This window comes from Mus pahari, chromosome 14 (assembly GCF_900095145.1).
Source record: "Mus pahari chromosome 14, PAHARI_EIJ_v1.1, whole genome shotgun sequence".
Taxonomy (NCBI): Eukaryota; Metazoa; Chordata; class Mammalia; order Rodentia; family Muridae; genus Mus; species Mus pahari.
In genome coordinates this window covers 42,306,405-42,323,421 of record NC_034603.1, presented here as the reverse complement: position 1 = coordinate 42,323,421, position 17,017 = coordinate 42,306,405, and the positions used below count along the sequence as shown (strand labels likewise).

The following is a 17,017-nucleotide window of genomic DNA, read 5'->3' as shown; positions in this document are numbered from 1 at the left end:
TCCACCTCCTCCTCCTCCTCCTCCTCCTCTTCCTTCTCTTCCTCCTCCTCTTCTTCTTTTTCCTCCTCCTCCTCTTCCTCCTCTTTCTTCCCCTTCCTCTCCTCTTACCCACCTTCCCTTCCTCCTTCTTTCTCTCCCTCCTCCCTATTTTCTCCCTCTCCCCCCTCCTCTTCTTTGAGACAAGGTCTTGTTGAAACCTAGGCTGATCTCAAGGTTACTACGTAGCCGAAGATAACCTTCAACTTCTGATCCTTTTGCACACACAATCACATACAGTTTATGTGGTGCTGAGATATAAATCTAGACCTTCCTGTGTGCTAGGCAAGGACTCCACCAACTGAGCTGCAATCCTGGCCTGAAAAAGATCTTTTCTGTCTTGGCTTGTTTTATCATTCCAGGTTAGCCTCATTCTATTCTATGTGTTGCTGGTGGTCAGGCCATGAGGGTGGGGCTTGAGATGCACTGTGGGCCTGGGTGTGGGGTTGAGCCCCAACAGCACCTCCATCTTTATGCAAGAAAATCAAGTGACTGGATCGTGAATGTGCTGTTCTGGAGCTGCAGCTCCCACCCTGGTTGGTGTCTCTCCTTCTGTCTCAGCCACCGGCCTTCACTGGAGTTCATGCTCACCTGCAGGGAAATGGTCCTTCTGCCCAGCTGCCTGTCCTGGCCCAGGACAGCGAGGCTTCTCTACCAGGCATTCTCAGGTACTCTAGGGAGAATCTTGAGATGTGTTTAAGTCCAGCCTGTTGTCATTTCACATTCAACACTATACTCATTTGGAGACTGGTATGTAAGAGTGTGTATGAATAGCAGAGGGAAGGTTCTGGTTTGAATTCTGCCATTGCTACCCAGCAGTCCTGGGCCTTAACTTCTTAACTTCAAGGCTCTAATGAAGTGCATATGGTTCTAATAAGGATTAAATGGGAAAAATAAATTTGGGCTTTCCTAGTTCACCAGAAGTGCTCAAGAAATGATACACACTGGCAGATGTGTTAGCACACACCTGGATTTCATCACCCAGGAGGCCGAAGGCAGGAGGATCGTCAGGGCAGGCCCGCCTGGCCTGCATAATGAGATTCTGTTTCAAACATGGAACGAACTGGGCCTGGTTAGCTACCAGGTGGGGCTGAGAATTGCAGGTTCATCATTAGCCTGGTCAACTTAGCAAGGATCTGTCTCAAAAGAAAAAGGTAAGAAAGAAGGAAAGAAAGAATGAACTAAATTTATTCTTATTCTGTATAGCTGAAAGGCCCAGGTTGGGAGAGTTGAAGTGTTTTCTCCATGGCTACATTTGATGTTGGAACCCATGCTGGGACCTCTCATCCTCACACGGTGTCCTTGCTGCAACACTGAGGGTTCTTTCTCTCCATCCCTCTCTCCTTTTTGCCAAAGGCAATGTGGCTGCCTTCCTAGAAAAGGAAACAAGACAACCCATGCTCTCCTTGCACTACCAGAAATTATACATAGAGGGCGCAAGTGCGCACCTTCTGCCTCGCCCTGGTGAACAGATGCTAGAAGAGACTTGGGGAGGGCTCAGCTGGATGGAGTGAACAGATGGAAGGCAAAGACCTAGAAGTATGATCTTCTTTAGTGAGAAGCCCCTTCGGGGCAGCCCCTAGCACCAAATCTACCAAGAGCCAATAGGGCCATCACTGATGATGGAAATGCTCTAGTGAATGTCACTCCAGAATTTCTTACTGGATCAGAGTCATCTGGGGGCAATTCCCTGACCCTACTTCTGAATGGTAGACCGGACAGCCTTTTCTTTCTTTCTTTCTTTCTTTCTTTCTTTCTTTCTTTCTTTCTTTCTTTCTTTCTTTCTTTCTTTCTTTCTTTCTTTCTTTCTTTTTGTTTTTTATTTCTTTGTTTGTTTGTTTCGAGACAGGGTTTCTCTGTATAGCCTTGGCTGTCCTGGAGCTCACTCTGTAGACCAGGCTGGCCTTGAACTCAGAAATCCGCCAGTCTCTGCCTCCCGAGTGCTGGGATTAAAGGCATGTGCCACCACGCCCAGCTAGCCTTTTCTTTCTTGAGCCATGGCATTGCTACATAGTCCAGTTTAGGCTCAGCACTTACTCCAAGATGGCTTTAAACTCAAAGTCACAATCTTCCTGCCTCAGCTTCCATAGTAGCTGGTACCATAGACATGGGGGCACCATGCCTGGCAGTAGGAAAGGATTTGAGCAGGCATATTAATTGACAAGTCTGCAGGACTGTGGCAAGCATGGCCTTGAAGGTTTAGCATGTGTGATCTCATTTTGACCCCCAATGACCCTAAGAAGAAGGCACTATTATCTCTGTTGTACAGAAGTTGTGTCTGAGCTGCAAACCTGTTGAAGGCCAGTTAAGAACCTTGCCTAAGCCTGCATTGCTGACAAGCCCTGGGGCTGGGGTTTGAATCCAGGCTCCTCAAGTGCAACCCCCCCCCCACCTGGTTGGAGACTCTTGTTGTTTCCAGCACCTCATGGGGTTGACACTTATGTGATGGAGACCTGAAAAGAACAACTGGGCATCTACCTCTGAGCATGGGAGGGAGTAGAAGAGAAGATGGAGCTGCTAGGTCAAAGGGCATGCATAGTTTGAAAAAAGAAAAGAAAACTTTCTATTGAAACACAATGTACCTCCATAGCGGTGCACACAGTCTAATTCTTCACATGGATGAGTTCCTACCTATTCAGCATACACCTATAAAACCAGCATCCAGACACCAAACTGGGATACTAACTGGTGTATTACAAGTTCCAGTGCCATGATTTCTCTCTCTCTTTCTCTCATTCTCTCATTCTCTCTGTCTGTCTGCCTGCCTGTCTTCCTCCCTTCCTTCCTTCCTTCTCTCCCTCCCCCTCCCTCTCCTCTCCCCTCTTCTCCTCTCCCCCCTCTTCCTCTTTTTTTTTTTTTTTTGGTTTTTTCGAGACAGGGTTTCTCTGTATAGCCCTGGCTGTCCTGGAACTCACTCTGTAGACCAGGCTGGCCTTGAACTCATAAATCCGCCTGCCTCAGCCTCCGGAGTGCTGGGACTAAAGGCGTGCGCCACCACGCCCAGCTCTCTCCCCTCTCTTCTTTTCTTCTTCTTCTTCTTCTTCTTCTTCTTCTTCTTCTTCTTCTTCTTCTTCTTCTTCTTCTTCTTCTTCTTCTTCTTCTTCTTCTTCTTCTTCTTCNTCTCTCTCTCTCTCTCTCTCTCTCTCTCTCTCTCTCTCTCTCGACTGATTCTCACTATGTAGTTCTGGTTGGCCTAGAACTTGCTACCTATACTAGACTGGTCTTGAACACACAGAGATCCTCCTGCCTCAGACTCCTGGGTGCTGGGATTAAAGGCATATATGTTATGTGATGGACACCTGGAAAAAGTTACCACACCCAGTAGCTTTCTTTTCTTGATTTGAGATTTTAGTATGTTGCCCAGGTTGGTCCTTGACCTCCTGGTTTAAGCAATCCTGCTGCCTCAGCCTCTCTAGAAGCTGGAATTGTAGTTCACTAGCACCACATTGTGATTGGCATGTACAGTTTTGTTTTTAAAAAGGATTTGTATTCATGATGTCAAATTCCTTCTAGAAAACCTGTGTTCCGGGCTCCTTTATATTTTCTTGTCTAAGAAGACCAGATGGCAGTACCACTTGAGTGAGGCATGAGGGATCCTGGTCCTACCTCTTCTTTGTGAAGACAGACTCCTTTGGGAAGGTTGGAACCAGCACCAGCGTCAGTGATTGCTTGAACTCCAAAACTCAAGTTCAAGAGGCTTGAAAAAAATTACCCTATTCATAACGACAACCTCTTCCTTCCTTTCCTCATCTTCTTTGTGATCCTAGCAGTCAGGAGACTGAGGCAGGAGGATTGCTGCCAATTCCAGGCCAGTCTGGGCGATAGTAGAAGACCCAGTCTCAAAAAACAGCAAGAGCCAGACAGATGGCTAGTAGATAAAGCACTTACCATGGAAGTTTCCAGAATTCCCATCCCTAGAACCAACATGGTGGCTGTCTATAACTCTAGCACTTAGGAGGCAGAGACAGGTGATCTTCAGGGCTGTCTAGCTAGACCCAACCTAAGGGAATGAAGTGGAAACTGATCAAAGAAATACACTTTGGGCTTCCACAGACACTGCCCCTCCCAGATACCCATATACATACAAACATACAAAAATGTGTATGCATACTTTTGAATCACACACACACACATACACACACACACACTCTATCTATTTAACACTTTTCTTTTAAAAATGTGCTAATGGTTTAAGCAACATTAACAATATAACAGCACAGAAGACTGTGTAGTAAGTCTGCACCTTCTAGAGTCTAAACAGACAATTCCATTCCCATTCTTTGAAGTAACCACTCTTGGATCATTACTTATGGTTCCTTCCAGAAATTGTCTAGGGAGCTATACAAATCTGCATACCTAGTTGGGTGTACACTTTTAATCCCAACACTCAGAAGGCAGAGGCAGTGGGAATGATTTTTGTGAATTTGAGGCCAGCCTGGGGATGCTATACAAAGAAACCCTGTTTCAGAAAGAAAGTATTTTTGTGTATTTATGTGTATATATATATATATATATATATATATATATATATATATATATATATATATCCCCTATTATACTGAGCATTTTTTGTAACTCTATTTACTTACTTATTTTGTGATAGAGTCCTATGTAGCCTAGCTGGCTCCAATCTGACTATGTAGTTGAGGATGTCCATGAAAGTCTGATTCCCCTGTCTCTACCTCCTAACCTCTGCGATTGTAAGTATGCACTTTATCATTATTATTTTATTTTTATTTTTGAGACAGGGTCTCCCTCTATAGTTTGGCTAGCCTTGTACTCACAGCTGTCTTTCTGTCTTAGCCTTGCAAGCAACGACATTTCAGGCCTAGCTTTACAGTCTTACTATGTAGCTCAGGCTGGCCTTAAAATCAAGATCCTACTGTTTCTGATTTGTGTACCTAGAACCCAGGGCCTCGTGCACATCATGAAAGTGCTCTGCTGACAAATTACAACCCCAGCCTCTAAAGTGGTTGCTTTTTTTATTAGCTTGTTTTAAAAGTAGTTATTATCCGATTGGCAAAAATGCTGCTTTATTGTTATTTTGAAATGTTTGTGGTAGGGTCCCTCACTTCTGTAGGCCATAGCCAGCCACTATGGTGATTCCCTCGGCAGGTCAGCTGTGCTGAACAGATAGGAGGGGGTTGTGCAATCAAAGCACGTATGAGTTTTGCTCTTGTAGCCCCATTTTCACAAGTGGCCCCTTGCAGTTGTCTCTGTCATCATCTTGCTTTTTCTGAACTTGTGCAACGGGACATGCAGCCCTGGCCCCGAGAAAGGCACACAGGGAAGTGACCTACATTCCCCCAGAGATCTGTGCCATGTTCTGCCTCTGTCCTTGACTTCATCTGGCCTGGGAAGGGAGTAGAGGGCAGTTTGAGGAGGGTAAATGGATGCCCCAGAAGAAGGAATAACTTGCTTATAGTGGAAGAGGGAGATGAGATCTGAGCTGCCCAGATCAGCCTGCTGCCATCTCATGATGTGGGTCAGGACAGAATGCTTGGTCCGTTTACAGCTTCTTCTTTAGGGGCATCCATTTCCGGGAACTTTCTCTGACTGCCCATCTCATTGTTCAGTCCTCATTTTAAAATAACAATAGCTACAAGGTGTGAGCTGCCCAAGCAGATGAAACTCCACTGCCCCTTCCTGTCCTGGGGACCCTGGGGACACAGTGGAGGGAGGGCCTGCTGCTGATAGGCCTCTGGGTTGTCTTCTAGTCTCAGCCAGCTCTCCAGTTCCATCTACAGGAACGCCTATGGGTGGGTGAGTTACCTGGAGCTCTGGGGGCCCTGACAAGTCTTGTCTCCTACGATGGTCTCCCAGGAATTCCTACAGGCTCCACCAGAGATGCTGAACCTTGTGACATGTGACCCGAAGTAGACTCGTGTGTGTGTGTGTGTGTGTGTGTGTGTGTGTGTGTGCTAGGGAGGGATGGGGCCCATTTGGGCAGGAACTAGGAGGGCTTAGTACTTGCTCTCTCTCACATCATAACTGTTCCATCATGAGCCATACATTGCTTTCAAGGCCTTAGTCTTTCATTCTGTATAATGGGTACTGCATAAATTCTGCATTCCAGTCTCTTTCTCAGTGGCTGGTATGTGGCTGAACCGAGTTAGGTGGCTGGATCAGTGCTGGCTTACAGTGATCTCCCGGAAATGGGTGCTCCCTTGGCTCTGGTTCATTCTCATCCGTGGAGGCTGTGGTGGGTGAGTGGGTGGGGGCAGGCAGGCTGGGCAGGCCCACATAGTGCTTCCCTTTTCTCTTGGCTCACAATCTTTCCCAGAGAGCTGGGTGGCCTCCTTCTGCCCACCCCACAGAAGAGGAACAAAAAAGGGCAGAATAAGTGGGGGCCGGAAGCTGAAAGGGATTGAGGCAGGGGGCGGAGCCACGATAGGTGGTAATTATAATGGTTCCCATAGCCTGTGCCAAGCATTTTTGTTCATCCATAACAGTGTGAGGTTGGTAACATCCTTCCTGTATGACAGAAGATAACTGAGACCAGAGAAGTTAAGTGACTTGGCTGAGGTCACCTATCTTCAGAGCTTGGGAGCCCAAGGGCTCAGCAGGGGCTAGCACAGATGGCTCTAGAACGGCTCTCACCTGCCTCCAGAGCTCAGGTACTGAAATGGAGTCAGTCACATAGGAACTTCCCTCTGTCTGGCTTTTACCATGGGGATGAAGGCACTTTAGGTTCTTCTGGCCTCTCCAGCATCCCTGGGTCCAGATGTCCTTGAGGAATGTAGGATGCTCCTGTCTCCTCCCTACCAGTGCCCCAGGCTGCTGTTGCTTCTTGGAGGGATGGCTGAGCCCTATCAGTGCCCTTTGTGACTTCCAGGAGTAGGAGACTCAGGAGACAGAGATTAGCCTAGCCTCAAGCCTGAGATCCACCCCGTTGCTGCCCTAAAACTCTGCAGGTGTTTGGGCCTGGGCCTGTGTCCTGGAACACTTGGTACAGGTGGCCTCAGACTTTCATGTCTCCTTGGACCTAGAGGCCTATGATAAGAACATCTGTCAACTGTCTCTTCCCCACACATGGTGCATGTGGGTGGTGGGGTGTGCCCAAGTCTGGTGCAACTGTCACGCCACCTCTTTCTTTAACACATACGTGAAAACACACTGATGTATGCTTCAGAGACAGCCTCACCTTCAGCTCCTGCTAACTGATGAGAACAGAGAAGTTTGCACAAGGCATTCTGTTCTAAGTAGACTCATGTGATATCTGCCTCAACCACCCTTGGAAACTGTGTAGCTCCCCTTGGAGCTTTTGTACCCAGTGAGGTTGCTTGGCGGCCTGCTGGAAGTCTCAGACTTGGCTAAGGAAGCAGCGCTGATAGATTTGGCTGTTTGTTGTCTTGCTCATTAAGGCTTTTTCTTAGGACGTTCCTAGTGGTGAGACAGAGGAGGGAAGAGGAGAGGAGAAGAAAGATCCAGTTCATACTGGGTTATTGGGTTCTGACCTAGCTGGATAGGAACTCAGACAATGCTCTTAAAACTTGATTCCTGTGCTGGGGAGATGACTCAGCAGGCAAGGTGCTTGCCTTGCAAACTTGAGGACCTGAGTTCAGTCTCTGGCACTGGCAATGTGTATGTGTGAAAAGCCAGGCATAATGATGTGCATTTATATTCTTAACCCTAAGGAGACAGGGACAGGGGGATGGATACCTAGGGCTTGCTAGCCAGCACGCTTAGCATTATTGGTGAGCTTCAGGCCAATGAGAGAAGGACAACAGTATTTCTGAGGTTGATACGCACCTTCTGGCCTCCACACACATATGTACACACACACACAAACACACACACACACACACACACACACACACACACACACACACACAATTAAAAAATAAACTTGATCTCTGTCAGCCCGTTTTCTCTGCCATCTTCCTGCAGGTGGGCTTCAGTCTCCTATATGCTTCAGAGCCCTAGTCTTCTGTCCTGTAGTTTAGGACATGATGCAGAGAGAGATGGGGGCATCTGTGAGTTGGGTCTTAGAATCTCCTTAGGTATCTGAGTCTGCTGCTGGGGCCAGTTGAGTAGATGCTGGGCTGGCCAGACCCAGACTGGAAGGAATCACCCCTGACCATGGGACTCATTGAGTGCACATATTTTTCTCTCCTAGGGAAATTAAAGGAAAACATGGCAGGTGGGGACCCCAGGGTGTCCTTGGTACCTGCTGGGAGTCTCCTGGTATGAGGTGGGTACAGGGATAAACAGCAGGAGTAGCTTGCTGCAGTAACTGTCCAGTAGGAAGCCAGCAAGGCCTGAACTCATCAGGCTAAACCTTCCTTTCTGGGCTCAAATGAGCATGAGGGATAGCTTGAACCAAGGACGTTCAGGATTGTGCTGGGAGCCACAGTGGTCTTTGGTCAGAGGTTACTGGAGGCAACTAGAGCAGCTTCATGTCCTTCTTCATTGCTTGTTGCCTAGGAACCCCCAACCTGCCCTCTCTGTAGAGTCTGTGATCAAAGGGCTGTTACCAGAGAACACCACTGCGTTAGCACTGGTGCGGGGCGGCTAGGAGAACTAGCACACGTTCCCCGCTGGAAGGGTGAATTTGCTTGTTTTCAGGAATCAGGGAAGTGTTCCCAGCTTGGTCTAGATCCTTAAGAGGCCAAGAAGTGCAGTTGAGAGTCCTTCTGTGTGTGTGTGTACATGTGATGAAATAAACAATTCCAGGCACATGAGCATTCTGAGCGTGTGGATGAGTATGGTCCTGGGCCCTCACGAACACCCGCCTGCGTGAATGCATGTTCATGTGTCTAGATGGGCATTTGGAGGTAAATGAGAGGTGCCCTCTGTAAAAGGCTGGGTTACTCTATTTGCACAGTGCACACGTGAGTGTCTCTAATGATTTGAATGTGAGCACTCCCATGCCTGAGTAGATCTATGTGTCCTCTGTATATATATGCATGTGCACATGTGCAGGTGTCTATGTGTGTTTTCTCTGTGCTCACATGTGTGGATTGTGTCTCTGTGTACAGATGCATGCAGTTATTTCTGTGTGGTAGTTTTTTGTTTGTTTGTTTGTTTTTGTTTTGTTTTGTTTTGTTTTTTGAGTATGCACTGAGCATTGGGGAACAGCAAGTTCTCTGTTCCGGGCATCTGGGAGTTGTTGTGAAGGGTCTTTTGAGATTCTCGGATGGGTCTCTTCTCTCCCAGGCAAGGGTATGGAAATCCTTGGGCCTCCTTTGGTTTCCAGGAAGCTGGGGCCATGTAGGGCCATCTGCCAAATGGGGGGCTGTGGTGCAATCTGCTGGCTGAGCCCCTTCCGGAGCTGTGGGTTCCTCTGGGTGTGGGGAAGCTGCCCTTTGTGACCTCCCTGCCTGCTGCGGTGCCTCCTGGAGTGCAGGACACACCTCTAGGCCATGGAGCCTCACCCACAGGAAGCTCAACTTGGGGGACAGGCAAAAAGGGAGGTGCCCTGCTTGGCGCCCCACCCTGTGGCTGCAGCCCTGCTGCTTGCTTCTCAAATCTTTCTCTAACAAGCCCCAGGGACTTCTCTGGGACCCAGGGCTCTACAGCTATACAGCTGCGACCATGTTTGGCAGGAAGCGCAGCGTCTCCTTTGGGGGCTTTGGATGGTGGGTGACAGGAGGGGTTATGGCAGAGATGAGGGAGGACTTGGAGAAGGGGTCTCACTGGGGAGCAGGGTTCAGGTTGTGCCTGAGATCCGAGTCTGTGGAAAGTACTTTCAGACACCAGGTAGATGTGGAGGATCCTGAGGGGGGCCATTGGAGGCCGAGCTCTGCCTCCCTGTCAGAAGCAAGGTCTGCAAGAGATTCAGAAGGTGAGGGTGGTTGGGAGTGTGGGCGTGAGTGAGCACCTGCAGTCGGGTGCGTATGCCTGTGCTAGTGTGTGCTCTGAATATGTGTATGCATATCTGGGGTTATTCATGTGTATATGTGTGCAAGTGCGATGTGACTGTAAGCTATCTGACCGTGTGTGCTGTGTGCCTGGCTGCACAGACGTGCCTTTGAGTGTGACCACATGTGTACTCTGTTTCAGAGCAAGTACCCACCTTGCTCCTCTGGTGTCTTGTATCCATGTTTGCTCCTACTGGGCTGTCATGAGTCTATGGCAGGATAGCGGGCACTGCCTCCTCTCTAGGCGGGTTGTGAGAGGGTGAGTAGTTTGCCATTCTCCCTGATCCACTTTTGCTCCATTCAGCCCTGCATCCAGCTCTTAGGCACCTTTTGCCTCTAAGCTGTCTGTCTTCCTGGATGCTAAAAGTAGGGTCTGCAGTCAAAGGCTTGTCTCACCTTACTGGCTGTATGCAGGTCAGCGGGGAGTGCAGCCTAATGGCTCTCCTTATCAGTCTCCACTCAGCTTCTGGGCCTAGGGCACTGCCACACTGAGGGTGTTTGGGGTCCTGGCTGGAATGATGGCTGGCATTGGAGGGGCTGGCAGGAAGGTTGGGGAGACACAGAGGGGTTGGGAGGGGACAGGCTCTGTTTCTCCAGTCACTGATTGCCTCCTGGCCTGCCTTTTTCTTGTTCCCCTCTTTGAGAACGCTTTGCCATCCATTCTCTTGCAGGAAGGGATTCTGGTCACTCTGCTTGGCAGATGGGACAGTGAAGATAAGAGGATGCTAGGGTGGCAGGGTTGGGTGGTATCTGCTCACAGGCCATCCCCAGTGCTGGGGTAAGGACGATTGTCCTGATGGAGGGTTTGGGTTTGAGTCACACAGTCTGCTTCCTGCTCTGGGAGGGGTGTGTGACGTCAGCCTGGGATCACTGCTGGCTGGGGCTTAGGTAATGGGATCTTGTTCTCCCAGACCCACCTGTGAAGTGTGGCTCATGCCGAGGGCCTGCCATCAGAGAGCTTGCTTTGCAAGGCTTAGGTCTTAGTCTGTTTTAATTTATCCAGGTTTATGTGTGCAGGCACATGTGCGTGAGTGAACATATATGTCGAGATCAAAAGACACCTTCAGGTGTCATTCCTCAGTTTGTTTATTCATTGTTAAAGTTGTCAGTCTGTTAGTCCTCTCTGTAGAGATGTGCATGACCATGGCAGGTTGAGTCACCACAGAATCTCTGCTCCTTTAGCTATTGTCCACGCTCTGGGTCCCTTTGTCTAGGACTCCAGCTCTGGCCTTGGCAGTCTCCCCTACCTTCTTACCCAGTCTCTCCTTTGTTTTCTTTTTNTTTTTCTTTTTTTTTTTTTTTTGGTTTTTCGAGACAGGGTTTCTCCGTGTAGCCTTGGCTGTCCTGGAACTCACTNNGTAGANCANGNTGGCCTCGAACTCAGAAATCCGCCTGCCTCTGCCTCCCGAGTGCTGGGATTAAAGGCGTGCGCCACCACGCCCGGCTCTCTCCTTTGTTTTCTTAAGCTCTTCCCTACCCCCTTGTCTTGCAAGTCTATGTTTGGGCTCACTTTTTTTTTTCCTTTTTCTTTTTTTGTTTGCATAACCCAGAGAATCACGAATCTTGCCTAAGCCAGTTGTCTCACCATCACCCAAACAGGGTCTGAATCCAAACACAAAGAAGATGTCTGGTGTGGTCTTGTACATCTTGGCTAGTCTTTCCTGGATCTCTGTCTTAGGGGCTGCTGCCTCCTTAGGGTAAAGGGCAGCCTCTGAAGTAGATGGTTGGCCGTGGGTTTCCTGGTCTGGGTAGTTGCGTGTCATGTGTGATGGCAGTGCTCGGCTAGCTGCCAAGCAGGAAGGAGCCCACTTATTTATTCATTTACTTTTGAGACAGGCTCTCTCATTGGTTTGCTCCTCATTGATTAGCCTAGGCTGTCTGGCCAGCGAGGCAAGGAGCTCCCCTCTTGTCTGCCTCCCCAGCACGGGGTTAATAGTGTGTGCCCCCATTCCTGGCTTTTTTTTTTTTTTTTTTAAATGTGTCATCCAGGGCTCCAGCTCAGATATTCAGCTTGCAAAGCAGACACTTTAATGACTGAACTCTCTTCCCAGTCACTACTGTTTGATTTATTTTTTTGTCCAGCCCCTCCAAGCAGCAATTCTGTGCATCAGGTTACTCCAGAGCTCCCAAGCAAAACCGGCTGAAACCTGGTTTAAACCTGGCCAGGTGAGGCAGGGGACACAGTGTGTCACCCACAGCTGTCTCAGAGGCAAAGACAACCGTGGGGAGAATGACCTATGTCCAAGAGACTCTATTAGCCACATTGTCACATGTGCTGTGTAAACCCAGTTTAGAGGTAAACTGGGTTCTAGAGTGACAGGCCCGATTCTATCTGACTCACCACGGGAGTAAGGACCCCCCTGGCATGTTGAACATATGCTCAGCAGATGATATTGGGATCACTGGGTTGTTTCCAATGCAACGATCGATCGGGTGAGACCCATTGAGTCTGGAGTGACACAAAGGACTTTTCATAGCGTTAAGTTAGGAAAGATGGTCGGACTGCAGTGTAGCGATCATCTGGGCACAGCTGGCAGCTGGGAGGGGATGCAGCTGATTGGAGCTGTGGAATCCTGAATCCCAGGTCCTCCCAGACAGCAAGGTTGATCTCAGATGGAGTTTTAAAGGCTCTGTTTGTTTTCAAGGCAGAGAGCCAGTGCCGTCAATGCGGTCATGGTAAAATGAGTGAGGTGCTTCAGGGAACAGAGGAGCTGGGGACTTGGCTTTCTGAAAGGACCAGCCCCTACCTCACAGCCTTGCCCAAAGTACAAGCTCCCAGGGCCACACTCTAGCCTGGGAACCCTGGTGGGCAGGCTGCTGCGCAGGAGAGACTTGGGCACAGGAACCAGCAAGGTCTGCTGTGGTGAGGATGCCTGTCTGACCAGGCATAGGTTCGGCGGGCACACGGGAGGGCGGGACTTAGAGCCGCCTCCACCTCAACTACTGGGGAGTTCTCAGCACAGCTTTCCTCCCTGGGCCTCACATTCCCCATGTGTCAGTGGCGACCCCCCCTCCCTGCTGTCGCGGAGGACTGCTAGAAGAATTAAGAGCGACTCCTCTGGAAGATGTAGGATGCATGGGCTTGTTTTCATCGGGTGGCTCTGGCTATGAGTGTGGTAGCAGGGCAGGGGGTTCTGACAACTGCATGGATATGGGACTCTGTTAGGTTGACTGGGCGGGCAGAAGGGTCTGCCTTCAGTGTGGAAACCTTAAGGAAAGAGCCCAGGTAGGGGCCGAGGAAGAGACAGAGAGGGACAGAGGCCACATGCCCTGGTGTTGTAGCTGGTTTTGCTGTTAGGGACTATCAGGTCCCTAGGGAGAGGAGGTGCTGGAGGAGTCTCAGAGAAAGGGGATCCTGCTCTGTACTGGGGAGCTCTAGCACAGCCCAGAGCTTAATGCCAGCCTGGGATGTCTGGGTGTCTGTGCACTTGCCATGTGGACCCCTTACTTCTCTGCCCTCTTTTCCCTGAGAGTCTGTCTATGGGAAGGAACTGGGCAGACTGGGGCCTGAGTGAACTTTCAGGGTGCCAAGTATCTTTGAGGTGCTGGTGGCACTGGTGATAGTAACACCGGTGGTGGTGGGGACCCTGGTGGTGATGGTGACATTGAAGATAGTGGTGGCTCTGGGGAGACACTGATATTGATGGTGATACAGGCAAAGACATAGTGGTAGCGGTGAAACTGGTCATGATGGGGACATGATGGTGATGACCCTGGTTGTGATGGGGTTGTGACAGTGGTTGATGACATTGTAATGGTGGTGACTTGAAGTGTGATATGAAGTGGGTGATGACACCAGTGGTGACTGGGGTGACTAATGCTGTCATGGTGTTGACTGTTAATGATGGTGCTGACACCGGTGTGATGGTAACATGGTGGTGAGGATACTGTGAGTGACAGTGGTGACACTGGCTATAGAAGTGATTTGGGTGGTGATTGATGACTATTAAGGGATGGTGCTGGCACCAGTCACAATGGAGACATGGGTGAAGTGACCTCTGGTCAATAAAAGACTTATGCAGGGAGACCATTGCCCACTGTGTCTCTGATGGGGGAGGGACCTCCGTTTCCAGCCATAAGGGCTGGCATATGTGGGGGTAAAAATAGAACCTCACACACTGCCTCCTTTGCCAGAGAAGGTGGTGCAGGCAGGGGTGGGGAGCGCTGCTGTGCGTCTGCAGCCAATGCGCTCTTCCCCGCTCCCAGCTTGAACCAACCTGCAGCTCTCCTTGGAGTCAGCTGTTGGCTTCTGACCTGCCTGATGGAGCATTCCCGTGGCCGGGGTACTCACATCTCCCGTGGCATCTGCACAGAGTGTTGGAAGTTCTAGAGCACCGGTTCTCCACACGTGGGTTGAGATCCTTTGGCAAACCTCCATATTCACATTGCTACAGTTAAGAAGTAGCAATGAAGATAATTTTATGGTTGGGGGTCACCACTGGTCTAGAGTCAGAACCGACCAGAGAGTCACTCCTTTGAAGCCTAGTTTCCATCTCTAAAATGCAGAGTATCCTGGTCCCTTTCTGTTCCAGTTTCATTTTTGCTGCCATGACAACACCCTGAGAAGAGCACCTTTAGGGGAGTAAGGGTCACTGAGAGAAGTCAAGGCAGGAACATGAAGATAGGCCAGCTTGCTCTTGCACACAGCATTATCTCTGACCAAGGAGCTCATTTCACAGTCAAAGAAGCATGTCAGGAACCAGGATGCTGCTTTCTGGATGGCGGGCAGGCAGGCAGGCTCAGGCATAATTATTTTTAATTATATGTATGTACCTATGTGGGGGTATGTGTGTATGGACTGCAAGTGCCCACAGAGGCTAAGACTGTTAGATGTTCTTGGTGCTGGAGGTACAGATGGTTGTAAGCAGCCAAGTGTGGGCTCTGGGAATGAAACATGGGTTCTCTGGAAGAACAGTATGTGTGCTTAACTTCTGAGCACATCTTTCCAGTCCTCAGCTAAACTTCCTTATCCGGTCCAGGACCACCTGCCTAGGTAATGGCGCTGCCCACAGTGGGCTGGCGCCTCCTACATCTGTTATCAATCAAGGCAATTTCTCAGAGACATGGTCACAGGCCAAGCTGATCTAAATAATTCCTCCGCTAAGATTCTCTTTCTAGATAGTTTCCAATGGTGTCAAGTTAACAGTGAAAGCCCATCCAGGAAAGGGTCCCAAAGAAGTATGTGTGGCCCAGTTCTTCGTGGAACTGAGACTTCCTTTCCTGGTCTGGGGATTTGTCTTGTAGCCACTTTCTGTGTAGGACAGATGCAGAAGGGAGCCTGCATGCTCACACCGACTGAATCCCTTGCATTTCTCTTGGCAGGATCGACAAGACCATGCTGGCGGGTCTGAAGGTCAGGTAAGTGGTCTCTTCCAGTTCTTTAGAGGTCACAGAGGTGACAACAGAGCAAGGTTCCTTGCAGCCCGAGACTCGCTCTGTCCAGGTTGTGTTTAACAGTTGGATGCTGTGTACTGTCAGGTTCCAGGCTTGGCTGAAGGGGCTTCTTCACTGGAGGAGACTACATGGGCCTCCTGAGTCCTGGGATGTCCAGGGAAAGGCAGAGGCATGATTGATAGAATCAGGGACAAGCATGGTGGGAATGTGTCTAGTGGCTATGACCTTTAAGCCACACACTTATTGATAAGAAAGATGTATTTTCTACTATTTAAATTTTTATGTGAAGCCCCAAGGCCTAGAGGGCATCTTTCTGACATTATCCATCTATTTAAAAAAAAAAAAAAACTACGATACAATGTCCTAGCACCTCTTTTTCAGATTATTACTATTTTACTCAATGTGTATGGGCATTTTGCCTGAATGCGTGTCTGTGCACCACCTGTGTTCCTGTTGCTTGCAGAGGTGTAGAGTTCCCTGGCACTGGAGTTTTGGACAGTTATGAGGCATCATGTGGTTCTGGGAATCAAACTTGGGTCTTCTGGAAGAGCAACAAGTGCTCTAAACCACTGAGCCTTCTCTGCAGCCGCTAGAACCTCTTCAAACATCACTGGCATGTGTGTGGGATTAGCTGGCCATTGAGTCATCTGTAACTGTCTGGTCATCCTGGTGAGCCCAGCCTGGGGGCTCCCTGAGGCTTCCATACCACAGGTCTCAGGCCTGGGCCCTGCAGGCCTAGGTCTGACAGGTGGCTTCTGGTCTATGTGTGGAGGGTGAACAGAGGCCACTCTATCTCGAAACTGCTGTCTTCCCTTCTCTTACTCCCACCCCTTCCCCTTTCTGTTCTGTGGAAGTCTTACCTGACTTTAAGAACTTTCCATGCAAAAAGGAAGAAAATTCTAGAAAGGGGGAAAAAAAGCATTGATTACTATTGAAGATATTTTTCTGCCACATGTGAATTAGTTTATGCATGAAAATTTGTGCAAGGGCTCAGCAGGTACACACAAAGCCCTGGGTTCATTCAGCAGAACACACACACACACACACACACACACACACACACACACACACACACACAGAGTTCATTGTGCTCCTCTGGTCCTCCCTGCTCCAATCTGGCTAAAGTGAACCATCTGGTTGCCAGTGTTGACCTCCCTTGAGGTCAGGTGCCAGGGAAACCCAGTCAAACTTGAGGGTTGACCTGTAAAGCGGTCAGATTAGAAGGCCTTCCTTTCATTTGGTTTGTCAGTTCCAGAAAGATGAGGGGTTGGTAGGGGGGGAGGGGTGGTGAGCAGGGCTTGGGTCTAGATTTTAGTCTCTCCACAGAGTTGAAGCCAGAAAGGCCACGAAGCATTCCTGGTTTCTAAAGCTGGGCAGGACGATGGGGCCGCTGTGTGGCATGGTGTGTGTGCGGGTGCAGCCCAGTTCAGGGCAGGCTGTTTAGATGGTACAGGGAAGTCTGGGCTTCGATTTCATTTCCTTTTGTTTTGCTTTATTTTGCTGGTGGTGCTAGGAATTGAACTCAGGAGCTTGTGCAAGTGCTCTTCCATGCTAGGCATGTACTCTCCTCCCACTGAGCTCTATCCAGCCCTTTTAAATTTCCTTTATTTTGTAGGTGGGGGAAAAGGGGCACATGCCACAGCACTCCTGTGGTGGTCAGAGGGCCACCTGCTGGAGCCAAGCTGTCCTTTCACCATGAGGATTCTTGTGACTGAATTCAGCCC

At 49.4% G+C, this 17,017-nt stretch overlaps 1 protein-coding gene across 2 annotated transcripts in view; it reads left to right on the top strand.

Annotated features, from left to right (window-relative positions):
• The window catches only part of Rap1gap2 (RAP1 GTPase activating protein 2), a 204,300-nt gene that overhangs the window by 7,177 nt on the left and 180,106 nt on the right, over positions 1–17,017 (top strand). For both annotated transcript variants that reach the window (XM_021211838.2, XR_003845130.1), the window contains one exon: positions 15,222–15,257. In XM_021211838.2, the coding sequence (XP_021067497.1) occupies positions 15,235–15,257 (23 nt within the window). In that variant the 5' untranslated portion in view covers positions 15,222–15,234. Of the gene's footprint in view, positions 1–15,221; positions 15,258–17,017 lie in introns of those variants that run through there.